At 42.3% G+C, this 26,254-nt stretch overlaps 2 protein-coding genes across 2 annotated transcripts; both read left to right on the top strand.

Moving 5' to 3' along the window:
* The first annotated feature begins 8,527 nt into the window (after positions 1 to 8,527).
* On the top strand, positions 8,528 to 24,161 carry LOC115742066 (probable receptor-like protein kinase At2g23200). The gene is made up of 2 exons (XM_048272881.1): positions 8,528 to 9,309; positions 21,933 to 24,161. The coding sequence occupies exons 1-2, from the start codon at positions 8,699 to 8,701 to the stop codon at positions 23,869 to 23,871; spliced, it is 2,550 nt and encodes an 849-aa protein (XP_048128838.1). The 5' UTR covers positions 8,528 to 8,698; the 3' UTR covers positions 23,872 to 24,161.
* Positions 15,992 to 17,423, top strand: LOC115742109 (receptor-like protein kinase THESEUS 1). The gene has a single exon (XM_048272892.1). It carries the CDS (start codon positions 16,250 to 16,252, stop codon positions 17,021 to 17,023), a length of 774 nt encoding a protein of 257 aa, XP_048128849.1. The 5' UTR covers positions 15,992 to 16,249; the 3' UTR covers positions 17,024 to 17,423.
* Positions 24,162 to 26,254: the final 2,093 nt, after the last annotated feature.

Consider the following 26,254-nt stretch of genomic DNA (forward strand, 5'->3'; position numbering starts at 1 on the left):
TGTTAATGGTTCAGTTCGGTTCGGTTTTTTTAAAAATTGAACTGAGCCGAACCAGTTAAAGAAAGCCTTGAACCGAACAAAATGTCGCTCCGAACTGGATATGAACTGAACAAAAAATTCAATTCAATTCGGTTTGAATTTTCAATTTTTTCGTTTTTTAGTTTTTATTTTTCTGTTATTTTTCATTTTTTGGTGGCCGAAGGCCGGCGAGGGGTTGTGGCAGGCGTCGAGTGTAGATGGGGCTTCACAAGCCCTCGCCTAGTCAGATCTGGCGACGCGAGGGCTCGTGATGCCCTCCCCTTCGTCTGCAAGGGGGCCGCGACCCCTCTGCTAGGTAGGCCAAGCTCCTCATCGAGAGAATAGGACGGTGATGCGAGCTCAGTTCGGAGGGGAGTTTGGCCTCGGACTTGGAGGCGAACTCATCCTGGAGGGTGGAGATGAGAGAGGGTAGGGATGAGGCGCTTCATCTGGTCTTCCGCTTGTCCATCAACGTGAGTCTTGGTGCTTCGACGGCGTCTCTTCTGTTTCTAGGCTAGAGAGAGAGAGAGAGAGAGCGGAGGATGACTGCACGAGGAAGGCTGAGGTTGAGGTTGTGGTTGAGGATGAGGAGAGAGTGTGTGGGGGCATTAGTCTTTCTCAAAAACTGTAACTGAACCATTAAAAAACTGAAATTCAACCATAAAAAATCGAACTGAAAAAAATTTATGGTTTTTTCTATTATCCGAACTGAAAATTCACAAAATTTAGGTTCGGTTGAATTCGGTTTTCGGTTCAGCTCATGGTTCAGTTCTAACAGCCTAATGGTAGTAATCATATGGATGTGATGAGATGTAAATCAAATTTTTGATAAGTAGTTTTTTTTTTTTGTCGGAATTTTTTTTATAAGTAGTTCAAATATGAGAGTTTGCATTGATTTTATGTGAAGTATATATTTATACAAATGGAGTAATGTTAGTGCTTTACACTACTTTTAGTTTTAGGCTATTTTGCTTAGTTGATATTGTAAGAGCTCCTCTCTCAGCATTCAGGGTCACACGACTTCCGTTTGTTCTCTTCATGATATTGTTGCTTTACTTTTAAATCCTCAGATAATTAATTTTGTCTTTTTACATATGAAAATGGGAAATCCTTTCCTAACAATACTGTCAATGACGGTATAATCTCAACCACAGATCCACATACCATCACCGCGTGTTTTCATAAAACATTCATTGATTGGAAGGTCGTATGATCAGAAATAACCGATACTACTGTCGGACTGTCGGGCTAGTAGTTTTCTATAAGAAAATATACCAAACTAAAATGTTGTAAGAAGGAAATGTAATTGAGATGTACAAGAAAAGTTTTAATGTACTTCTTTATGACATCACATGTGCAATCCACATCAGTTAAGATGAAAACTGAAAAGAACAATTAATTGAGAGAGGGAGAGCCCGCGAAGAACACATTGCAGTACCCTTGACAAAGTCATTGACAACGAAGATTTGTTGACGATGGGAGTGATTTGATTAGAGTGACAAGTGTTTTCACTTCATTATGAGTGCCATGGTTACTCAAACTTGAAGCCCGCGATCATGACCATTTGAGCTCGAATCTTGTGGCCACCATGGCCAAATCTAACTTTGAAACTCGCGGTCATGGCCACTCAAGCTTGAGACATGGGCTTGCAGTCATCTTGGCCTATCAAGTTTGGTCCCTCGGATAGGAGAGCTTGAACAGCCATGGCTACAAGATATAAAGCTCATGTATCTCGAGCTTGTGGGTTTGATGTGTGTTCGGGGGCGGGCGAACGCTATTGTGAATGATTGTCAATGTTGTTAAAGTGTATGGGATAGATGTCGATGGATGAATGTCAATGCATAATAGAATACAATCAGAACAAACGCATACAAGACACGCCACCAACCGAGGATCACAATCAAAATTGACGAAGTTCACCATCAAGGTTTATGGAATATCACCAGTCGAGGATTCAGGACTTCAAGATATGAGAAGAACACCAGCTAAGAGTGCAATACTTCTTGGCTCATCACCAAGGAAGAATCCAACTTTCAAGGATACAGAAACCAATATTTGATCAAACAAAGACAGATCTCATATAATCTCAATATTCAAGTCATTGTCTTACATTTGAGGTTTTACATTTTTATATAGCGGGATCATTACATAGGAAATAAACAAAAATCAAGACATGGGAATTATCCAACGACATGAGAATTAGAAAACACAATAAAGAGCTAGGAACTAGAAAATGCATTAAAATATCTAGAGACTTGAACTTTGACTCTTGAAACCCGCAACATGTTTAAGACTCATAAAAATGGGACTAAAGACACTTGACTAAATGCAAAGTAATTGTATTTAGACTCTAATTTAATTCACCAGCTTGGGCAACTCAATAGACCACATGAAAGATAAACAAACAGCAAAGGAAATTGTCCAAAACAACTTTCGGTTGATTAGTAATAGTGGAATCGACAATGAACTTGTAAATCGACATATAGGTAGTCAATCGGTAACCATGAAATCAACAACTTGTCTATTGAATCAGTAACTCTCTTGCGCAATCAACATCTTTAACTTGAACTGATGGACAAAGCCCAATGGTCCGGCATCAATCTCCACAGGTTCTTGAAGATTTGTTTCTCAAATCTTGTCGTTACTTCATCTTTAGGATTGAAAGTATCCAATTGGCTACAATTATCTTACCGAATGAACTTGTTTCCGAAAAATTTTTAGGACTAGCACTCCAATGAACTAGATAATACATCATCTTTAGAGTAACAAATGTCTTCAAGGCATGCTGAAAAGCTAAAAATATGTCAAATATATTTTGATAATTGATTAACACTTTGAGAGAGCATATTTCGGGGCTTATGAAGTGAAAGTGGCTGACAATGTCTCCGGCTGCTATGGTCGTTCCCTCTTCATTTATAACTCAGCATTTGCCTCAACACATTTATGTAGAAATTCATCATCTGCAATATTATAATTCCTTGATGGCATTTGGACGAGCGGCATTTCTCATTCTTCAATTTGTTCTATGATCTCGTCTTGCTCTTAGGATTTGACCTCTTCATGGTATGGATCCTACTGAGGCTCTTGAAGTTTCGAATTAATCTTCTCAATTTTTTTAATGAAAGTATGAGATGGAATAAGAAATGGGTAATAGAAGGAATCATTGAAAATGAGTTCAACATTGCACTTGATACCAATTTGATGCTTGTGCAGATTGAGTTAATATCAATTTGAGTGATTGTCAATGTTGTCAGAGTGTATGGGATGCATGTCGATAGGTAAATGTGAATGCATGATAGAATACGATGAGAGCCAATGCATACAGGACGCCCCACCAGCCAAGAATCACGATTAGGATTGACGAAGTTCACCGCCAAGGCATACATAATATCACTAGCTAAGGATTCAAGATATTGAAATAGGAGAAGTTCACTACCAAGGCCTATAGAATATTATTAGCCAAGGATACAATGCTTATTGGCTTACCACCAAGGAAGAATCAAACTTTCAAGGATACATAGACCATGGTAGATATTTGCTCAAATAGAGACAAATCTCATATATTCTTAATATTCAAGTCATTGTATTATATTTGAGATTTTGCCTCTTTATATAGAGGGGTTATTTCATTAGAACATCTAAAGACTCGAATTTTGACTCTTGAAACCTGCAACATATTTAAAACTCATAAAAATAGACTAATGGAACTTGACCAAATGCAAAGCACTTATACTTATATTGAGAAAAACTTTCTTATAAATATTTTTATTCTGACAAAACTATCCTTATTTGTAAAAAATATTTTTAATGCAAATAAACTTTATATTACAAGAATAAGCAAGTGAACTAAAGCTTATATCGTTCTAAACCCGATGTTCGGACTCAAGTGGTAGTCATCATATATTTGCTTATGAGGAAGTTAAAATCTTTTATTCGGATTGACAAAGAGATTGCCTTTGAAGGCTTAAGCCTAAGAAGACTTATGTGACACGTCAGCAAAGACCTTACTGAAGCTTAAAATCAATTGATCTAGTCTGTTTAGATTCGTAGTCTCCTGTTCTGAAGACCGCTTCTGAATTATGTTCAGATTTTGCAATATCTCTAGTACTGATTCTAAAGACCTACGTTTGACGGGTTTTTGATTTGACCGAGTTATTTATGGAAGTCTGTAATATTTGATTGACAAAATTATTTTCCAATCAAATTTGGAGAATATTTTCGATTGGATATTACCTTCCAAGAATAAGGTTTGTTGAAGATTTAAATTAACTCTACTTATAGAAACTAAGGATTTGATTGGATGGGTGACTGAATTTGAAAAGTTCGGACTCTATTCCAACGGCTACTATATCTTCCTAGATACGGTCTCGTTCAATTACGATTGATGGCATCCAATCAAGGATTGAAGAGCAATCCTTTGATGATCCGTCCAACGGCTAGTTTGGAGGCACATGAGTGTAAAGGGAAGATCCATGGTGACCAGCCGAGATATATCAAAACTTACAATTCCGAGAGTTGTTCAGATTCATATACTTCTTCTTGAGAGCTATAAGTTTTATCTTTGAGAGATTCTGTAAGAGTGATTGAAAGTTATATCTCTTGTAACCTTTCATTGATTCATATAGTGGAATCCCGCCAATCGGCCGTCGGCGTGAGAGAGTGGACGTAGGCTTGCTAAACCGAACCATTATAAACATTGCGTGCAATTCCCTATTCTTGTAAACCTTCTTTATTGTGTTTAGATCTCTATACGTGATATTCTGAACTTATATCTAAACTATTTCAGTTCTTGTTTTGAACTTGTTCAAATTCTGTATTAAGTTTCAAAACTATTCAGAATCACCTATTCATCCCGTCCGGGTGATATTTCTTGATATAACAACTTAGACTTGTCGCGACCTAAAAATTAGGCCAACGGATTATCAGGTTAATTAAATTAACTAACCTAATTCGAACCCTCCCAAGTTCTACCGAATCGCAATTTAGATTCGATTAATGAAAAATTATTTAATTAGAGCCGCCACTAATTATTTTCGGTAGGTTAATTAGAAACCTATAGAAAATAGCGGAAGAACTTTTTTATCACTACAAAACAGAGAAAATGATTCTGGGGACTTGGTTAGGCTAATTGGAAAAAGTAACGTCTTTTCGATACCAATTTCATGAAAAATCCCTTTTGGTTTATCGATGTGACTTGATTGATTCAAAAGATGGAACGGACCACATGATATTCAAAAAATGAGAATTTCTGTGATTTTCGGATTTAGTGATGGTTCTGGTGAAAACATGTCATAAAATGTGGTAACATCCAATTTTACTAAGAAAATGATCTCTCAATGTCTTAACTTATGTTAGATAGTATTTTTGATATAAAAACAAGGTTCTAACATGTTTGACCATATGATATTCGGAAAATGATTTTCTTTGTTTTCGTATTTTTCGGGAAAATAAGAAAAGCACTCAAAAGCAAAATAAAACAAAAAAAAATTTAAACAAAATTAAACAAAAATGCCCATAATATACCTTTGAATTTCGATTTTTCGGATAAATTCACTCATTCTCAAAGATTTGGGTTAGAGAAAAATTTTATCCATTACATCCTCGAAGATTCGAGCCGGTGTGCAGATAGAGATATAGAACGACATCGTCCCTTTTGCCAAAAGGATAGAACATGAAGTTCTACACTAAATTGCCATCACATTCCATGAGATCATGGCTAAGGCGTGCAATTTAATGTTTTGAAGGGTGTAGGCACATAGGGGAGCATATATTATGAGCATTTTTATTTAAAATTGTGCAAATTTTATAACAATCAAAACAAACAAGCACGACAAAAATAAAATAAAAATTAGCCAATTGTCCTTGAAATTTTTGAAAATATGCAAGGGGTGGCCAAAAAATAATAGTTGGGAATCCACCTTTCCTCATCCAAAAAAATCTGATCCAATTTTAATTCGAGAAAATTATCTTTAAGGTTTGGAAAAATCAATTCAGATAATTCTAAAAAATTTGGATATAATCCAATGAACTCAAATCTTATCTCTAACAATCCAATATTATCAGAAAATCACAAGATAAATCCAATTAACTAATTGATATGCATTCTCAACAAATTACATGTTAAAGATAGACATTGAGATAAAAAAAAATTTATCCATGACAGACAAAGTTGTTCGATTGAGGACAAATCCTTATCCACGTCATGAAGATAGCATTAAAACAGTCATGAGATAAGGTAATTTCCTCGCATCCAAAGCAAGAGATAATCATCACAATGAAACTAGCCTCCCTATGTAGATTTCGGCCATGGTAGGGCTTATATGCCGAAAATTCTAGATTAATTCACAAAAAAAAAAAAAAATCTGATTGATTTTTAGTCCAATTTGATCTCGAAAATCGTTGAATGAATTGTTATTTTGAGAAAAGACATGATTCCATTTAAATTTTATCAATTCTCAAAAAAGGACGTCATCAAATTCAGCCAATGCATGGATTAATTTATCTTAGAAAAATCAGATTTTCCTTCTCTTGCACCAAGCACATTAGTTTTCGGTTCTAACAAAAGATGAATAGAAAAAGGGTTGAATCTTCCAATTTAATTGTAAATCAAGTATACTCAAGATAGTACAAAGACATCAATGCATGTTTCCAAGTAAATAAGCATCATTATGCAATCAAAAGTTTGAGAATTCGTACCTTTTTGCAAGCAACTTCCAGCACACACGCTTGATGTAGTCACGCCCAAAATCGAACATTTTCGAGTTCGATTTGCTTGAAACTAGTCTTAAATGATCTAGCACAAGTAGTAAAGGGATTAGGATTCAAAATAATACCAAAACGAAGATTAATTGGCCTTGAACCGGGGTTGAACAGTCGCGTTTTTCAGGATAGTCGGTAGAGCGGCGCGGCGGGGACAGCAGTGGCTTCTCGGGCTTGGACGGGAGGCTCTGAGTGTCGGATCGTTGTATTGTCAACTACTAGTGATAGATCGACGAGTGAGGATCATCGTGGTGGCTAGTACGAGTCCGACGGAGTAGGGACGGCGTCGCACGGTGGGTTGGCATGAAACTACTAGTTGTAGTCGGCAGGCAGGGATCTTCCAATCGTCACACTCTCTCTCTCTCTCTCTCTCTCTCTCTCTCTCTCTCTCTCTCTCTCTCTCTCTCTCTCTCTCTCTCTCTCTCTCTCTCCTGAATATATTACCAAAAAATGCCGACCCTTATGCTAGAGCCAAGGCCTTGCTTATATAGAGCTTGGTCCTTAGAGCCCTAGTAGCAGTAGGAGGCTTTAGGAACCATCGAATTTGTAATCCTAGTCAAAGTGGGATCTAACATGAGCTGTTAGATTTCGAGAGTTCCAATTCACTAGAACTCTCTGTTATTTTCAGCCGAATAAGGATAAAGTTTCAGTTTCTTAAAAGCGTAATCTCTTGTTAGGAAAAGACTCTTTTAATGAATTTGAAATTTGGATCTTTGAAGAGTCATAATCAATTAAAATATTAAGAATTTTCGTCCAAATGGAGGTCCCCATGAGTTGGCCGAAATTCCTAGGCTCTTGTGGGCTCGTTTTGTGATTTTGGGCCTAATTTGACCTTAACTAATCAAATGTGTAATTAACTAAGGGACTTTCGTAATTATAAGAGCTAAAATGAGCTGATTTGCAATCAAATTCAGTCCAGAATCATAGTGAAAAATTTGGCACACTTATGTCCATATCATGGCCGAATTCTCTAATCAAATTACGGGCTTGACTCACATTTTCGGACTCAATTAAGGCTTTTCTTAAATAGTAAACATTAAATTGAAAGCCTTAATAATTAAGCTTGAATGAGTAGAATTGAGCTTGAAAATAAGTTCTCTTAGCTCACAAAAGTTTGGCACACGCTCCTAATGTCCTAGTAAAAAATTTTAGACTAAGTTCGGTCCAGCTGCCCCTCAAATTGAAGCTCGGTTGCTCCGCCTCCGTCCGGAATGCAAAGATATGCATGACAGACGAAAAATAAATATGAAATGCATGAGAATTATTTTTAGTGAGAACTATGACTAGTTTTCATTTTTATGCTTGAAATGGATGATTTTCCAAACATCAAAATTTAGGTGTCAACAAGATTCCAAATTTATTCACCAGCTTGGGCAGCTTAATAGACTCTTGAAAAGATAAACAAATAACAAAGGGAATCGTCAAAAACAGACTTTTGGTTGCTAGGTAATCCATAAACAATCTTTGGACCGACAACAAGATTGTCAATCGACATATAGGTAGTCAATCGAAAACCAAAAAATCGGTTACTTTCTTACACGATCGATAGCTTCAACTTAAATTGATGGACAAAGCCCGTTGTTCCCACGTCAGGGCTGGAGCTTTCAAGTTGCGGCCGGGGCGCGGAAGGTGGCCGTGAACAATACGTGCGAATTGCTCGTCAAGTCAAGAGAAAGACCCCAATTCGAGAAGACAAAGCATCATGGCCAAAACAGTGCCCCGTTTGGGAGTCCAAAATCGTCTTTGCAGGAAGCAAATTCATCCCCACCCCAAACGAGCCCCTCATCTCCAGACTCCAGCCGAGAATCTTCTTCGTCGCCAATTTCCAACGCGTGATAGTCAATCTCAAGTCAATACAACTGAAACCGCTTGATCACAATTCACATCTTGAAACGCAGTTCCATCCTCTTCCTCTGTTTCCATGGCCAAGCTTCCCATCCATGGAGTCCGCGCCCCTGGCTCCACTCTCTTCCTCATCGTTCTTCAGTACCCACTTCTTCTTCTTGCTGTTTCCTCAGCCTACACCACCCAGACCAAGCACTTCATCAATTGTGGATCGAGCAACAGCGTAAACTATTCCAACAGGGCGTTTGTCGGTGACGCGAGCTCTGGCTCCTCCATCTCCTTCCCGAAACGGAGCACCTCCGCCCAATCCAGCAACCAATCGTCGAGCGTCTCGGCTATCTACGAGACGGCGAGAATCTTCAGAAGCCCTTCGTCGCAGCACGTTCTTGACGGAATCGACAAAGGTACTCACATCGTGCGACTCCACTTTTTCCCTTTCGCTTCCGCAAGCAATCTCCCTGAGGCTCTGTTCAATGTCTCGGTAAAGGGGCTCACCCTTCTCAGCAATTTCCAAGTGCCCAGTAGCACTAACTCTCCTGTAGTGGAGGAGTTCTTGCTGAGCATAAACAGTACCAAGTTTGCACTCTATTTTAGTCCTCAGGGGACATCATTTGCATTTATAAATGCCCTTGAAGCGTTCCTTGTGCCCGATGGAGCCATACCTGATTCTGCTCCAAGTGTGGGCACATCAGGCAACGTTTGTTGAATCTCAGAGTTGCAAAGCACGTCTCGATCCTCAAGATGATCGAAGACTTATCGAAGGTGAAAGGTTCTCTTCACACAAGAGAAGTGTTCAAGGGAGGAGATGGACTCTACAATTTTCTATATTCACCTTACTTTCACCTTTTTTTTTAGATGATTGCAAGACTTGCCTTTATATAGGCGTAAAGACATGACTCCCGACATACCCTAGGTACATGAAAAGACCCGTCCGGATACATAGCAATAATTACACATTGGAATACTAAAAGACTCTCGAGACACACAACAAATGATGACTCTTAAAGAACTACAAAACAATAATGACACTAAACACGCGCGTCGATAGATGTCCATCGGAAACCGAAAAATCTATCGAAGAGTCACGCAATTGAATTCTAGAGTAGGCGGTGATATCTTCAATACTCTCCCTCACCGACTACTCTCTCTTAGGACAGATCTCGCGACCATACCAAGCTGAGTTCTAAACTCATCGAACTTTGCTGCTCCAAGACCTTTGGTGAAGATATCAGCAACTTGATCACTTGTCTTGGTGTACTCCATTTTGATCTCGCCCTGCAAGACCTTCTCTTGCAGAAAATGATAGTGTACTTCCACATGCTTTGTTCTAGCATGAAAGACTGGATTTTCTGCCAAACTTATAGCTGATAGATTATCACAAAACAACGTTGTCGAATAATCTATCGATTGATGGAGATCCTTCAATAAGCGCACTAGCCACGAACTCTCCCGAGCTGCCATTGCTGCTGCTCTGTATTCAGCTTCCGTCGTCAACAGAGACACGATCGGCTGTCTTTTATTGCACCAGGATACTACTGCTGATCCAAGATTAAACGAGTATCCAGTAGTCGAGCGCCTTGTGTATTGATCTCCAGCAAAGTCGGCATCGCAATAACCGACCAACTCACTCGATGAGACCTTCTTGTACAAAAGGCCAAAATCAAATGTCTTCTTTACATACCTCGGGATACGCTTGGCTGCATCCAAGTGAGGCTTCCGTGGCTTTTCCATAAATCGACTTACTACTCCCACTTGCAAAGCGATATCGGGTCGAGTTATGGTAAGGTAAATTAGACTACCTACCGGGTTGCACTGTACATGGTCGAATCTTCTAACTCTCGACCTTCATCTGCACACGACTTTGCATTCCCATCCAACGGAGTAGATATAGGCTTGCAATCGAGCATCCCGAACTTCTCTAAGAGATCTCGTGCATACTTACGTTGACATAGGAATAATCCTTCCTTTGTCCGATCAATCTCGAGTCCCGGGAAAGTGCTTGACTCTCCAAACTCCTTCATCTGAAAACGGATCGAGAGATTGGCTCTAATTCGACATATCTCATCTTCATCATCTCCAGTAATGATGAGATCATCCACATAAACCAACATAGTCGCTATCTTTTCATCTTCTTCCTTCACGAACAAGCTCGAATCTGCTGGGGCTACAGAATAACCGCTTCTCAATAAGAATTCTGCGATCTTCCCATACCATGCTCTCGGGGCTTGCTTCAAGCCATACAAGGCTTTCTTTAGCTTGCAGACATATTACGGATGATTTTTGCTCTTGAAACCATCCGGTTGCTCCATGTATATTTCTCGATCAAGCTCTCCATGAAGAAATGCATTCTTCACATCCATCTGCCATAGATTCCACGACTTGCTTGCTGTGAGTGCCAACAGAACTCGAACAGTAGTAACTTTGGCCATTGGGCTAAAGGTTTCTTCATAATCGACGCCATACTTTTGCGAAAAACCTCGAGCGACTAAACGTGCTTTACATCTCTCTATCGACCCATCTGGTCGAGTTTTCAATTTATAAACCCATTTGCAAGATATAGGACGTACCTCTTCGGGTTTCGGCACCAAGTTCCATGTCTCATTCTTTTTTAGTGCGAGGATCTCTTCCTCCATGGCCTTTCTCCACTCTGCATCCTTCGATGCTTCCTCATATGTCGACGGCTCCACTGCGCCAACATCTTCGATCAACGCTGCATTGGCATACTTGGGGTTTGGCCTCCTCTGCCTCCGTGATCTTCGAAGTCGAGGCTCTTCTCCTTCGGGTTCCTCTACTCGACTTGGTCGAAATTCCTCTGTTACTATTCGATGCTCACCGGATGAACTTGTCGAACCTTGTGATTGTGCTTCGACATCCTTTTCGACATCTTTTTCGATAAGCTGATCCTCATCGAAGTCTCTCAGCCTTTCTTGAAACTCTTCTTCGATATGCTGTGAATCTGGCAATTCGACGCCTTGAAATGACCACCATGACGATAATTCGTCGAACACCACATTCCTCGAAATATAACACCTCCCCGTTGTAGGATCACAACACTTCCACCCTTTTCGTTGATCATCATAGCTCACGAAAATACATCAAACCGCCTTCTTGTCGAATTTGCTGCGAAGGTGTTCTGGCACAAATGCATAACATACACATCCAAAAACTCTGAAATGACTTACCACAGGCTTGCACTTCCATAACCTCTTGTATGGTGAAACGAAGCCGAGCCTTGCTTGTGGTAATCTGTTAATCACATGAGCCGTTGTCTTCATACACTCAGCCCAAAATCTTGGTGGAACATTCTTCGCATGTAGCATGCTCCTGCATGTCTTTGCTAGATGCCGATTCTTCCTTTCGGCAACTCCATTTTGCTGTGGCGTATACGGACACGTAAACTGTCGACGTATGTTGCATTCTCGCAAATACTTTGTGAATTCATTAGAAGTATATTCTCCCCCATTATCGGTACAAAGGCAAAGAATCTTCTTACCCACTTCACTTTCTACCTTCTCCTTAAACTCCTTAAATTTGATAAATGCCTCGGATTTATCTTTCATGAAATCAACCCAAACATACCTGGAGAAGTCGTCGATAAATGTGATCATAAACTTTGATCCACCAATAGACGATTGCTTCATTGGACCAAACACATCCGAGTGAATGAGCTCGAGAGGCGTACGAGCTTTGAATGATGATTCCTCGTAAGGAAGCTGATGTGCCTTTCCAAACTAGCATCCGGCACGGACCACATCTTCTTGAACTTCCAACCTGGGGAGGCCCTTCAGCATATTCTTCTGCATTATCACTTTCAACTTGTGATAACTTACATGCCCAAGCCGCGCATGCCACAAATCGGGTGTATCATTCCTCCGGGTTTTGTTTACGTATGCCGTTTGAGCGGACATCACGTAAACGGACTCCGGTCGACGTCCCTCCATGATTGGTCGACTTGTGGGCTTTAAACTTCAGTACACCTTAACATCTCGGGACCGAAAATAACATAATTACCCGAGTACGTAAACCGGGACACAGACAATAAATTTTTCTTCATCCCCGGCACATGATATACATTTTTCAATTCAACTTGCTGTGAATTGAGTCAAGGAGTTATCACCGTTTCACCAATATGAGAAATTGGCAACCTCGAGCCGTCTGCAGTAATGACTACACGTCCACCGGTATAATCCAGCGTATTCGACGGCTTGCCTTGATCTCCGGTCATGTGATTCGAACACCCCGAATCAACAATCCAGTCAACATCATAATTAATCGACTTATCACTTACGGTGATTAAAGCCATCGAATGGTTCGACTCAGCAATGGATGAGGCAGCGAGTTCGTCTTGCACCTCCGTTGCAACGGACGCATGAAAATCCCATTCCACATTGTCATCGAAATCACTCCTCTTCGATGATGCTGTGACATTTCCTTCAACTCTCTTTGCTCGACAATCTCTGGCGAAATGACCTTCTTTGCCACAGATGTAACATCGTCCACTACGCCTTTTGTCATTGCCATAGCGGTTACGCTAGGCTCCCCCTGATCGAAGGCTCGCCTCTCCTAGACGCTTTTTCCATTCTCCACGAGCTGGCTGCTTTTGCCTTTCGACATGACTTTTTCCCGGCTTGTCATCTCTATTGTCAGCACCGATTCTCCTCTGGCCCTTGAACCCTCTTTTATCACCGAAGAGGGCACTCTCATCTCCCTTCATCGAAACCTTAGACATTTGATTATCTAAAGTTTCTTGGTTGGCCAAAACATTCTCCAGTTCGATCAACGTTGGTTGTGTTGCCCATCCACGAGTAGCCGTAACAATACCATTATACTCCGGCTTTAACCCGTGAATAATAATCCTTCTCATTCTCGTTTCGGAGATAGCATTATTTGGATCTAGCTTCGAAATTTCGTCACAAATAGACTTAACTTTGGAGAAATACTGACTTACCGTCATATTTTGTTGTGACATCGACAGTAGCTCATTCTCCAACCTTTGCAACTTGGCATCACTCGACCTCACGAACAATACTGCCAAGTTATCCCATGCCTCCTTGGGAGTATGCGCACTCTTTATATGCTGCAACAAGTCATCTTCAATAGTCACAGCAAGAGCGTAAAGAGCCTTACCCGCTTTGATGTTCCATCTCCTCGGATCACCATCGTTTGTAGGTGCCGTGGTGTTGCCGCCGCTAATAATATCCCACAAATCTTGACCCCGCAAATAAAAGCGCATGCGGGTACTCCAATTATTATAATTGGAATTGTTGAGCTTCTCAATACCATTCGTCGAACTTGATACGTACGCCATCCGATTGGAGAAAAGTGCCCGGCTTGAACCCAATCAATTGATCACGATCCCCGATCGTATTCCGGCAGAACTTCGACGTACTTCGATCCTCGACCGCTTGCACACAAACAATGGTCGCCGACCACCGTCTTCATGAACCACTCTCCGGAAGACTTGATTCACGGTCCCCGATAACCGTGCTACGATACCAAATGTTGAATCTCAGAGTTGCAAAGCACGTCTCGATCCTCAAGATGATCGAAGACTTATCGAAGGTGAAAGGTTTTCTTCACACAAGAGAAGTGTTCAAGGGAGGAGATGGACTCTACAATTTTCTATATTCACCTTACTTTCACCTTTTTTTTTAGATGATTACAAGACTTGCCTTTATATAGGCGTAAAGACATGACTCCTGACATACCCTAGGTACATGAAAAGACCCGTCCAGATACATAGCAATAATTACACATTGGAATACTAAAAGACTCTCAAGACACACAACAAATGATGACTCTTAAAGAACTACAAAACAATAATGACACTAAACACGCGCGTCGATAGATGTCCATCGGAAACCGAAAAATCTATCGAAGAGTCACGCAATTGAATTCTAGAGTAGGCGGTGATATCTTCAATAACGTTAGCAGCAACTATAGTGGAATTTCCTCCCGGGTCTCGCGCACGGTTTATCGAATAAATGTCGGAGGCGATGAAGTAACTCCGGGCAACGATGGTTTGTGGAGAAGTTGGAATCCCGATGATAAGTACATTCAAGTCCCAAATGCTGCACAAAACAGGTCTAGCTATGGGACTGTTCTTAATTACTAGGATGTTCAAGACCAATACTTAGCAGCAGATCGCGTCTACTTGAGTGCCAAAGTGATGAACGTGAATTTTCCCAATGGGGGATTATACCGCAACACCAGTTGGAGCTTCAAGGTGAGCGCAAACACCCGGCACTTGGTCCGGGCTCATTTCTGCGACTACGTTAGCTTGTCTCTCCGCACGGTGCTTTTCAATCTCTATGTTTATGGGAATTTCACTCAGCACATTGACCCGTACGGTATCAATGGGTTTCGTCGACCTGCAGTTCCTTTGCGTTATGATTTTGTGGTTCAACCGGGCAGCTCGGGGCTAGTGAACATCAGCATAGGCCTCCTTGATGCCTCAGGCACAGTAACTCAGCAAGCCTATCTCAATGGCCTGGAGATAATGGAGATGATAGGGTCGTGGGACTCGGATTTTGTGCCTTCAGAGGCCGAGGTGGCCGATAACCGGAATAAGCACCTCGGCCTCATAATTGGGCTAGTTTCCGGAAGCATCGCGCTTCTCTGCGTATGTGTTTGTGCAGCGATCTTCGCAGCAAGTATACAAAGCCGAAGACGACCGAACTTTCGGCTTGGTCTCCGTTGCCTGCATTTGGAGGAGGCAGTTCTCACGATAAATTGACCGAGCAAACTACCCAAGGCTCTGCTGTCCCTAATTTATGTTGGAAAAAGTAATGGAATGTAGTAACAATGTAGTCGGACTTTAAGGCGTGTAATCACTCTCTTTTAGGATCAATTTGCCCCACAAAGTTGCTATAGGTTTTCGGCAAATTCCCTTCAGGATACAACAAAGTCGCGATGAGATTCTTGGATAGCAATTCCAATAAATCTCCAAAAACTCCCTACGAAACAAAGAAGATTGGCTGTCTCTCTTTTGAAGGAAAACGAAAGAATAAAAGTTATCCAAAAACTCCCTACGAAACAAAGAAGATTGGCTGTCTCTCTTTTGAAGGAAAACGAAAGAATAAAAGTTATCCACAGAAATTGAACAGAATTGTCCATGTACGAACGTACCTATTCATGTCCGAAACATCACACTTATTCAAGTCCGTAACATCACACCGTGCATCTAATAATCGCGTCAAAATCGCGCAATCACACGCGGGTATAGTGGGGTCTAGCCCACTTGCCCATTTCTTTATTCCGAAAGACTATTGTGGCCTTCTAACTAATGAAGAGACTTGCACCCTTCTTTCTATCCTATGTGGGATTGAAAAGGCAGCTTTTGTTTTAACAAACAAACTTCAACAATTTACATCTAGGACTGATAATACCCCTTTCTGAAATCCATTTCGCTACCAACAACTTCGATCAAAAACTTTTGATTGGCAAGGGTGGATTTGGCAACGTCCATAGAGGAACTCTCAGGGACGGCACTAAAGTTGCCGTGAAACGGAGTGCGCCGGGGTCAGGACAAGGCTTCTCTGAGTTCCAAACCGAGATCACCGTCTTGTCCAAAATCCGCCATCGCCACCTCGTTTCCTTAATTGGGTATTGCTCTGAACGGTCCGAGATGATACTAGTTTACGAGTTTATGGAGAAGGGGAGCTTAAGAGATCACCTGCACGGTTCCGATTTCCCATCCTTACCATGGAAGCAGAGGCTCGATATCTGCATTGGAGCAGCCAGGGGCTTGAACTACCTCCACAAAGGCGTGGTTGGAGGAATTATTCACCGGGACGTCAAGCCCACCGACATTTTGCTTGACGAGAATTACGTTGCGAAGGTTGCCGACTTCGGTCTGTCGAAGTCGGGGCCTTTGGATCCAAGCCAAACCCATGTGAGTACGGGGGTCAAGGGCACCTTCGGATACCTCGATCCAGAGTACTTTAGGACTCAACAGCTGACGGAAAAATCAGACATGTACTCGTTTGGAGTGGTTCTTCTCGAGGTGCTATGCACCAGGCCTGCCATCGACCCATCCCTTCCCAGAGAACGGGCAAACTTGGCTGAATGGGGCATTACATGCATCCAGAACGGAACCATCGAGCAAATCGTGGACCCTGTTCTTGCTGGTCAGATCAATCCCAACTCGCTGAGGAAATACAGGGAGGTTGCTGAGAAATGCTTGCGAGAAGAGGACCAAGAGAGGCCCAGCATGGGGGACGTGCTCTGGGACTTGGACTACGCCTTGCAGCTTCAGCAAACTGCGGTGAAAAGAGGGATGTACGACGATAGCACAACCGACGGTTCGTCAATTCTGAATCATTCGAACGTGAGGAAGCTCCCATCGATCGGCAAAGATGTGGTCGAGGAAGATGGGGCGGCCACAGAAGGGGCGGATTGATCGGTGATGTCCATGAGTGGAGTTTTCTCCCAGATGAACATTGATGAAGCCAGATGAGTTTCATATTGCAGTAAATTTCTATAGTGTTTCCGAGTTGTTTTCAAATATGCATCCTACTGTACTGATCTGAGAAAGAAGTGTAAATGTACGCACCTGTCTTGTATTGCATCTTGTTGCAGTATTTGGTCCATTATAGTTGTTGTTGTTGTAATGTGTACTCTCATATAAGGCTATTGTACAAGAGAGGGCGGACAATGGACCGTGATAAACGGGAACGTGGGAGAGATTGCACGCCCCTTAGTTGCAGACCTTGAATAAAGCCCCTGTTTCACAGATTGCACCATGGATGTCCTGCTCTGTAATTGTTTTTGGTGCTTATGCTAGATGGCTTTTATAGTTAGGGGTGAGCATGAGCCAGGTGGGTAGGGTCCAGAGTTAGACCTTGAAACTGACCCCGATATAACCAGTTTCTAGTTTTTGAAACCTAGAACCAACCATGTTTGTCTTGAAACCTGTTGTGGAACCAACCCTATTTTTCGATCCGGTTCTAGGGTCTACCCAAGAACCTGTTTTCCTTTTGTTTCTTTTTCTGATTTTATTTTTTCCATCAAAATAATGAGTATCGATGATGAACTCACCTCATTCCGGATAGTAGCATCGGTGTCGGTGAGATGCAAAAGAGAGCTGACAACGAGAGGCTATGGTGGCTAGTCCGGCAACAATGAGACAAAAGGCGACGACGAGTTGTGTTACATCTTTGCAGCGTCAATGATGGCGACAATGAGAGGCAAACCGATGGTGGCGATAAATATATATATATATATATATATATGGAGAGAGAGAGAGAGAGAGAGAGAGAGAGAGCACGACGAGATGGGAAACACAAAGTAGGGAAGAGGAGGCAACGTTGGCAAGAGAACCTAGGGTTTCCTTTTTTAAAAGAGTAGCTAAAAATCGGTTCTAAAATCGATTCGGGTGGGTCTCCACCTAGAACCTGGAATTGCACCAATTTCAACCTATTTCCAAAAAGTGGAACCGATTCCCGGACCGATTTAAATAGGAACTGGTTCCCGGCTCTATTTTTTGGGTGGTCCGATCCGAGTTCCGGGTAGACTTGGTCCGGTTGCACACCCCTATTTATAGTTATGTTCTTGCACATCCCCTATTATTATTATTCTCTGGGAAAATTGTTTTAAAAAAAATCCTAAAACCATTGCATTTTTACAAATTCAGTCTTAAATCTTTCAATTTTGCCAATTGAATCCTAAACATATTCATATTTTGCCAATTGAGTCCATCCGATCAATTTTGGAAGGAAATGGGCGACGTGCACGCGGGCTATCTTACGTAGCACGAACGGTGCGGACATGGATAATTTTTATTAATATTTTTTTGAATTCATTATTTTTATTTTCTTTGCTTTCGTTCGGTGCTAGCGAGGGTCACTAACGATCCTCATAGGCCGAGAAGGCCTCACCCATACTAGACGAGGCCCCCCTAGTTCGCAGTTAGTGGGTCCATGAAGGCCTTAGGCGAGGCCATCGTGGCCTCGTCGACGGTAGGCAAGCTAGCCCTTGCCCGCTATTGGTGTATGATGGCCCTACGCAAGGGCATCACAGCCCCGCTGATCGTGGGTAAGGTGGCCCTTCGCCGCCGGCGAGGGTCACCAAAAAAAAAAAGCAAAGAAAAAGAAAGGAAAATAGAAATTAATAAAAATATTAAAGTGATAAGACATATCATCCATGTCGGGACCGACGTGCCACATAGGATCATTGACGTCCATGTCGGTGATTTCCCTGTCAAAATTGACCGGATGGACTCAATTGACAAAATGTGAAAAAATTTAGGACTCAGTTGACAAAATTGAAAGGTTTAAGATTGGATGGATAAAAGTGCAATAGTTTTAGGAATTTTTGGACAATTGTTTAATAATTTTCTTTAAAGGATGTCAATAAATTAGATGAGGCTCAAGGTTTCGAAGGCGGTTCATTGACCATTGAGAGCATGAGCTTAGTATGTAATCCTAAGAACCACTCCTGCGCTGTTCTTGATCATTCAGGACGAAGGATTTGCTGCTGAATGGCTTTCGACTCAAATTGCAACCCGTTTACAGTATAACTTGTGCTGTCTCTGCTTTAACTTGTGCTGTCTCTGCTTTAGAGGTGGACAATGCTCTACTTGATCCTTTTTTCCTCAGCTGAGGTTAGGTTGGTGGCATTAGCATTGTTATTTTATTTGTCCGGGTCGAAAGTTTTTCTTTTTGTGCTTCAGCTTTTTGGTTTTCTAGGGAAATATGGAGCTTTGTTGTCTGGGCAGCGTTTAACCCCACTCCAGGGTTAGAAGAAAAAAATTTCCTCCTCTTCCCATCACTTGATTTGTGGATTTCACAGATGCTTAAAGAGATCATTCGATATTGACATGAAATGAGTAAATTATTTCTTATCGAGATTTAGGGTACGCAACATCGTTGCCAATTGTTATCGAGACTTAGACATGACAATTAGTAATTGTATACTCGCATGAACTTTTTCTTATATGTTTATGCACGTTTTGTATCTTGTCATTCCTATTCTCAAAGCACGCGAAAAGATTACATTTAATATTACAATAGGTGAGATAATGACATCACAAGGACATGATTTTTTGCTTGTCTGCAATTAAATACATGAGTTTTTTTTTCTCAATTAAACATCTTAACTTTGTCAATTATGATCAATGTGGGACCTTTGGTTGATTAGGGTAACGTGGTTTACTTTCTTTGCAAAATTGGTGCTATTGCTGCCTAGGATTGACAAGTCAACTTTATAATGAAGCAAAGCATATCATTTCCCATTCTTTTTAGTTGCAGGACCAGTGGACCACAAAATAATGACATTGCCACCGTAGGTCAAGCTTGGACTCATCGCCGCGGCCCAGAGCACTTGGTGCTGGCACCGCCACCCACCGTACCCTCGTTGCCGTCACGGCTCGCAATCACTATTTCCTCTCCCTCTCTAACCTTTCAAATGACGAAAATATAATCCAAAATGTCCTAAATTTATTGTACGGCGGCCAATTCAATTTTAAACCTTTTAATTGTGCTAATTTAATTTTAAACATTTTGATGATTTATCAATCCCTAATCTTTTTAATTGTGTCAATCTAGTTCTAAATCTTTTGATGATTTGCCAATATAGTTTTTTGGGTAAATTATCCAACTAATAGGTTTAGGACTGAAGTAGCAAACTTTCAAAAGGTTTAGACTAAACTAGCAATATTGGAAGACTCACGACTAAAATGGCACAATTGAAAGGTTTAGAACTAAATTGACAAATTATCAAAAGGCTTATGACGAAATTGATACAAATGAAAGGTTTATGACTCAATTGACCGCAAGATTTAGGATTATTTGGATAATTTTCCTTCAAATGACATCTCACTGCCTAAATTTTGATAGGCATGTCCTAAAAAATGTTTATGCTAATGTGCCTTCATCCTAGAGGGACTTGTCGAATGCCAACATGAAAGTTTTAGTCATTAGTTGACTACGTAATGATTAACATTGTCCATGTTAGAAAATCCAACAAATAACAAAGGGAATAGTCAAAAACAGACTTTTGGTTACCAGGTAATCCATAAACAATCTTTGGATCGACAACAAGATTGTCAATCGACATATAGGCGGTCAATCGAAAACCAAAAAATCGGTTACTTTCTTACACGATCGATAGCTTCAACTTAAATTGATGGACAAAGCCCGTTGTTCCCACGTCAGGGCTGGAGCTTTCAAGTTGCGGCCGGGGCGTGGAAGGTGGCCGTGAACAATACGTGCGAATTGCTCGTCAAGTCAAGAGAAAGACCCCAATTGGAGAAGACACAGTAAGCCCGGTAAATGACTATTCAACGCGCTATAACTTTTCAGAATCAACCTTGACTTCTGTGGGACCGTCTCCTCCGTCGGCTAGCGCTATTCTCTCCCAAGAGAAAAAGGACATTCATCTCTTGTCCGGTCTCTCAAATTTCAACGTCTTCCCACTTTTGTGCTCGGGCCATTTGCCGAAAGTTAGTGGGATCAAAAGGGCCAAAGTGTCCTCAGCATCATGGCCAAAACAGTGCCCCGTTTGGGAGTCCAAAATCGTCTTTGCAGGAAGCAAATTCATCCCCACCCCAAACGAGCCCCTCATCTCCAGACTCCAGCCGAGAATCTTCTTCGTCGCCAATTTCCAACGCGTGATAGTCAATCTCAAGTCAATACAACTGAAACCGCTTCATCACAATTCACATCTTGAAACGGAGTTCCATCCTCTTCCTCTGTTTCCATGGCCAAGCTTCCCATCCATGGAGTCCGCGCCCCTAGCTCCACTCTCTTCCTCATCGTTCTTCAGTACCCACTTCTTCTTCTTGCTGTTTCCTCAGCCTACACCACCCAGACCAAGCACTTCATCAATTGCGGATCGAGCAACAGCGTAAACTATTCCAACAGGGCGTTTGTCGGTGACGCGAGCTCTGGCTCCTCCATCTCCTTCCCGAAACGGAGCACCTCCGCCCAATCCAGCGACCAATCGTCGAGCGTCTCGGCTATCTACGAGACGGCGAGAATCTTCAGAAGCCCTTCGTCGCAGTACGTTCTTGACGGAATCGACAAAGGTACTCACATCGTGCGACTCCACTTTTTCCCTTTCGCTTCCGCAACCAATCTCTCTGAGGCTCTGTTCAATGTCTCGGTAAAGGGGCTCACCCTTCTCAGCAATTTCCAAGTTCCCACTAGCACTAACTCTCCTGTTGTGGAGGAGTTCTTGCTTAGCATAAACAGTACCAAGTTTGCACTCTATTTTAGTCCTCAGGGGACATCGTTTGCATTTATAAATGCCCTTGAAGCGTTCCTTGTGCCCGATGGAGCCATACCTGATTCTGCTCCAAGTGTGGGGACTTCAGGCATCGTTAGCAGCAACTATAGTGGAATTTCCTCCCAGGTCTCGCGCACAGTTTATCGAATAAATGTCGGAGGCGATGAAGTAACTCCGGGCAACGATGGTTTGTGGAGAAGTTGGAATCCTGATGATAAGTACATTCAAGTCCCAAATGCTGCACAAAACAGGTCTAGCTATGCGAATGTTCTTAATTACCAGGATGTTGAAGACCAATACTTAGCAGCAGATCGCGTCTACTTGAGTGCCAAAGTGATGAACGTGAGTTTTACCAATGGGGGATTATACCGCAACACCAGCTGGAGCTTCAAGGTGAGCACAAACACCCAGCACTTGGTCCGGGCTCATTTCTGCGACTTTGTTAGCCCGTCTCTCAACACGGTGCTTTTCAATCTCTATGTTTATGGGAATTTAACTCAGCTCATTGACCCGTACGGTACCAATGGGTTTCGTCACCCTGCAGTTCCTTTTCGTTATGATTTTGTGGTTCAACCGGGCAGCTCAGGGCTAGTGAACATCAGCATAGGCATCCTTAATGCCTCAGGCACAGTATCTCAGCAAGCCTATCTCAATGGCCTGGAGATAATGGAGATGAAAGGGTCGTGGGACTCGGATTTTGTGCCTTCGGAGGGCGATAACCGGAATAAGCACCTCGGCCTCATAATTGGGCTAGTTTCCGGAAGCATCGCGCTTCTCTGCATATGTGTTTGTGCAGCGATCTTCGTACGCAAGTATAGAAAGCCGAAGACGACTGAACTTTCGGCTTGGTCTCCGTTGCCTGCATATGGAGGAGGCAGTTCTCACAGTAAATTGACCGAGCAAACTACCCAGGGCTCTGCTGTCCCTAATTTACATCTAGGACTGATAATACCCCTTTCTGAAATCCATTTCGCTACCAACAACTTCGATCAAAAACTTTTGATTGGCAAGGGTGGATTTGGCAACGTCTATAGAGGAACTCTCAGGGACGGCACTAAAGTTGCCGTGAAACGGAGTGCACCGGGGTCAGGACAAGGCTTCTCTGAGTTCCAAACTGAGATCACCGTCTTGTCCAAAATCCGCCATCGCCACCTCGTTTCCTTAATTGGTTATTGCGCTGAACGGTCCGAGATGATACTAGTTTACGAGTTTATGGAGAAGGGGAGCTTAAGAGATCACCTGTACGGTTCCGATTTCCCATCCTTACCATGGAAGCAGAGGCTCGAGATCTGCATTGGAGCAGCCAGGGGCTTGAACTACCTCCACAAAGGCGTGGTTGGAGGAATTATTCACCGGGACGTCAAGCCCACCAACATTTTGCTTGACGAGAATTACGTTGCAAAGGTTGCCGACTTCGGTCTGTCGAAGTCGGGGCCTCTGGATCAAAGCCAAACCCATGTGAGTACGGGGGTCAAGGGCACCTTCGGATACCTCGATCCAGAGTACTTTAGGACCCAACAGCTGACGGAAAAATCAGACGTGTACTCGTTTGGAGTGGTTCTTCTCGAGGTGCTATGCACCAGGCCTGCCATCGACTCATCCCTTCCCAGAGAACGGGCGAACTTGGCCGAATGGGGCATTACATGCATCCAGAACGGAACCATCGAGCAAATTGTGGACCCTGTTCTTGCTGGTCAGATCAATCCCAACTCGCTGAGGAAATACGGGGAGGTTGCTGAGAAATGCTTGCGAGAAGAGGACGAAGAGAGGCCCAGCATGGGAGACGTGCTCTGGGACTTGGACTACGCCTTGCAGCTTCAGCAAACTGCGGTGAAAAGAGGGATGTACGACGATAGCGCAACCGACGGTTCGTCAATTCTGAATCTTTCGAACGTGAGGAAGCTCCCATCATTCGGCAAAGATGTGGTCGAGGAAGATGGGGCGGCCACAGAAGGGGCGGATGGATCAGTGATGTCCATGAGTGGAGTTTTCTCCCAGATGAACATTGATGAAGCCAGATGAGTTTCATATTGCAGTAAATTTCTATAGTGTTTCCGAGTTGTTTTCAAATATGCATCCTACTGTACTGATCTGAGAAAGAAGTGTAAATGTACGCACCTGTCTTGTATTGCATCTTGTTGCAGTATTTGGTCCATTATAGTTGTTGTTGTTGTAATGTGTACTCTCATATAAGGCTATTGTACAAGAGAGGGCGGACAATGGACCGTGATAAACGGGAACGTGAGAGAGATTGCACGCCCCTTAGTTGCAGACCTTGAATAAAGTCCCTGTTTCACAGATTGCACCATGGATGTCCTGCTCTGTAATTGTTTTTGGTGCTGACGCTAGATGGCTTTTATAGTTAGGGGTGAGCATGGCCCAGGTGGGTAGGGTCTAGAGTTAGACCTTGAAACTGACCCCGATATAACTAGTTCCCAGTTTTTGAAACCTAGAACCAATCATGTTCGTCTTGAAACCTGTTATGGAACCAACCTTATTTTTCGATCCGATTCCAAAGTCTACTCGAGAACCTGTTTTCCTTTTGTTTCTTTTTCTAATTTTATTTTTTCCATCAAAATAATGAGTATCGATGATGAACTCACCTCGCTCCGGATAGTAGCGTCGGTGTCGGTGAGATGCAAAAGAGAGCCGACAACGAGAGGCTATGGTGGTTAGTCCGGCAACAATGAGACAAAAGGCGACGACGAGCCGTGTTACATCTTTGTAGCGCCGATGATGGTGACAATGAGAGAGAGAGAGAGAGAGAGAGCACGACGAGATGGGAAACACGAAATAGGGAAGAGGAGGCAACGTTGGCAAGAGAACCTAGGGTTTCCTTTTTTAAAAGAGTAGCTAAAAATCGATTCAGGTGGGTCTCCAACTGGAACCTGGAACTACACCAGTTTCAATCGATTTCCAAAAAGCGGAACCGGTTCCCGGACCGATTTAAATAGGAACCGATTCCTGGCTCTATTTTTTGGGTGGTCCAATCCGGGTTCCGAGTAAATCCGGTCCGGTTGCACACCTCTATTTATGGTTATGTTCTTGCACATCCCCTATTATTATTATTCTCTGGGAAATTTGTTTTAAAAAAAATCCTAAAACCATTGCACTTTTACAAATTCAGTCTTAAACCTTTCAATTTTGCCAATTGAATCCTAAACATATTCATACTTTCTCAATTGAGTCCATTCGATCAATTTTGGAAGGAAATGGCTGACGTGCACGCGGGATATCTTACGTAGCATGAACGGTGCGGACATGGATAATTTTTTTTAATATTTTAATATTTTTTTGACTTTATTATTTTTATTTTCTTTGCTTTCGTTCGGTCTTGGCAAGGGTCAACGACGATCCTCATAGGCCGAGAAGGCCTCACCCATAATAGACGAGGCCCCCCTAGTTCGCAGTCGGTGGGTCCACGAAGGCCTTAGGCGAGGCCATCGTGGCCTCGTCGGCGGCAGGCAAGCCGGCCCTTGCCCGCTAATAGTGTACGATGGCCCTACGCAAGGGCGTTACGGCCCCTCCGATCGTGGGCGAGGTGGTCCTTCGCCACCGGCGAGGGTCACAAAAAAAAAAAAGCAAAGAAAAAAAGGGAAAATAGAAATTAATAAAAATATTAAAGTGATAAGACATATCATCCATGTCGGGACCGACGTGCCACATAGGATCACCGACGTCCATGTTGGTGATTTTTTGGTCAAAATTGACCGGATGAACTTAATTGACAAAATGTGAAAAAGTTTAGGATTCAATCGACAAAATTGAAAGATTTAAGATTGAATGGGCAAAAGTGCAATAGTCTTAGGAATTTTTGGACAATTGTTTAATAATTTTCTTTAAACGATGTCAATAAATTTGATGAGGCTCGAGGTTTCAGCAACGGTTCATTGACCATTGAGAGCATGAGCTTGGGAAAAGTACACTAGAAGTGCCATAACTTTTGTACGGCGTTTACTTAAGTGTCATAACTTTCAAAATGTTCATTTAAGTACCATAACTTTCAAAAATCGTTCACTTGAGTGCCATGTTGACGTGGCAGCCGAAAAAGCTAACGTGGCACGCCAGAAAAGTTACTGTAGACGCCGGAAAGCTGATGTGGCACACGCCGAAAAGTTCTTGTAGCACTCAAGTGAACGATTTTGCTCTGACGTAGCACTCAAGTGAACGATTTTTGAAAGTTATGGCACTTAAGTGAACATTTTGAAAGTTATGGCATTCAAGTGAACGCCGTACATAAGTTATGGCACTTCTAGTGTACTTTTCCCGCATGAGCTTAGTATGTAATCCTAAGAACCACTCCTGCGCTGTTCTTGATAATTCAGGATGAAGGATTTGCTGCTGAATGGCTTTGGACTCAAATTGCAACCCGTTTACAGTATAACTTGTGCTGTCTCTGCTTTCG

This window comes from Rhodamnia argentea, chromosome 11 (assembly GCF_020921035.1).
Source record: "Rhodamnia argentea isolate NSW1041297 chromosome 11, ASM2092103v1, whole genome shotgun sequence".
Classification (NCBI taxonomy): domain Eukaryota; kingdom Viridiplantae; phylum Streptophyta; class Magnoliopsida; order Myrtales; family Myrtaceae; genus Rhodamnia; species Rhodamnia argentea.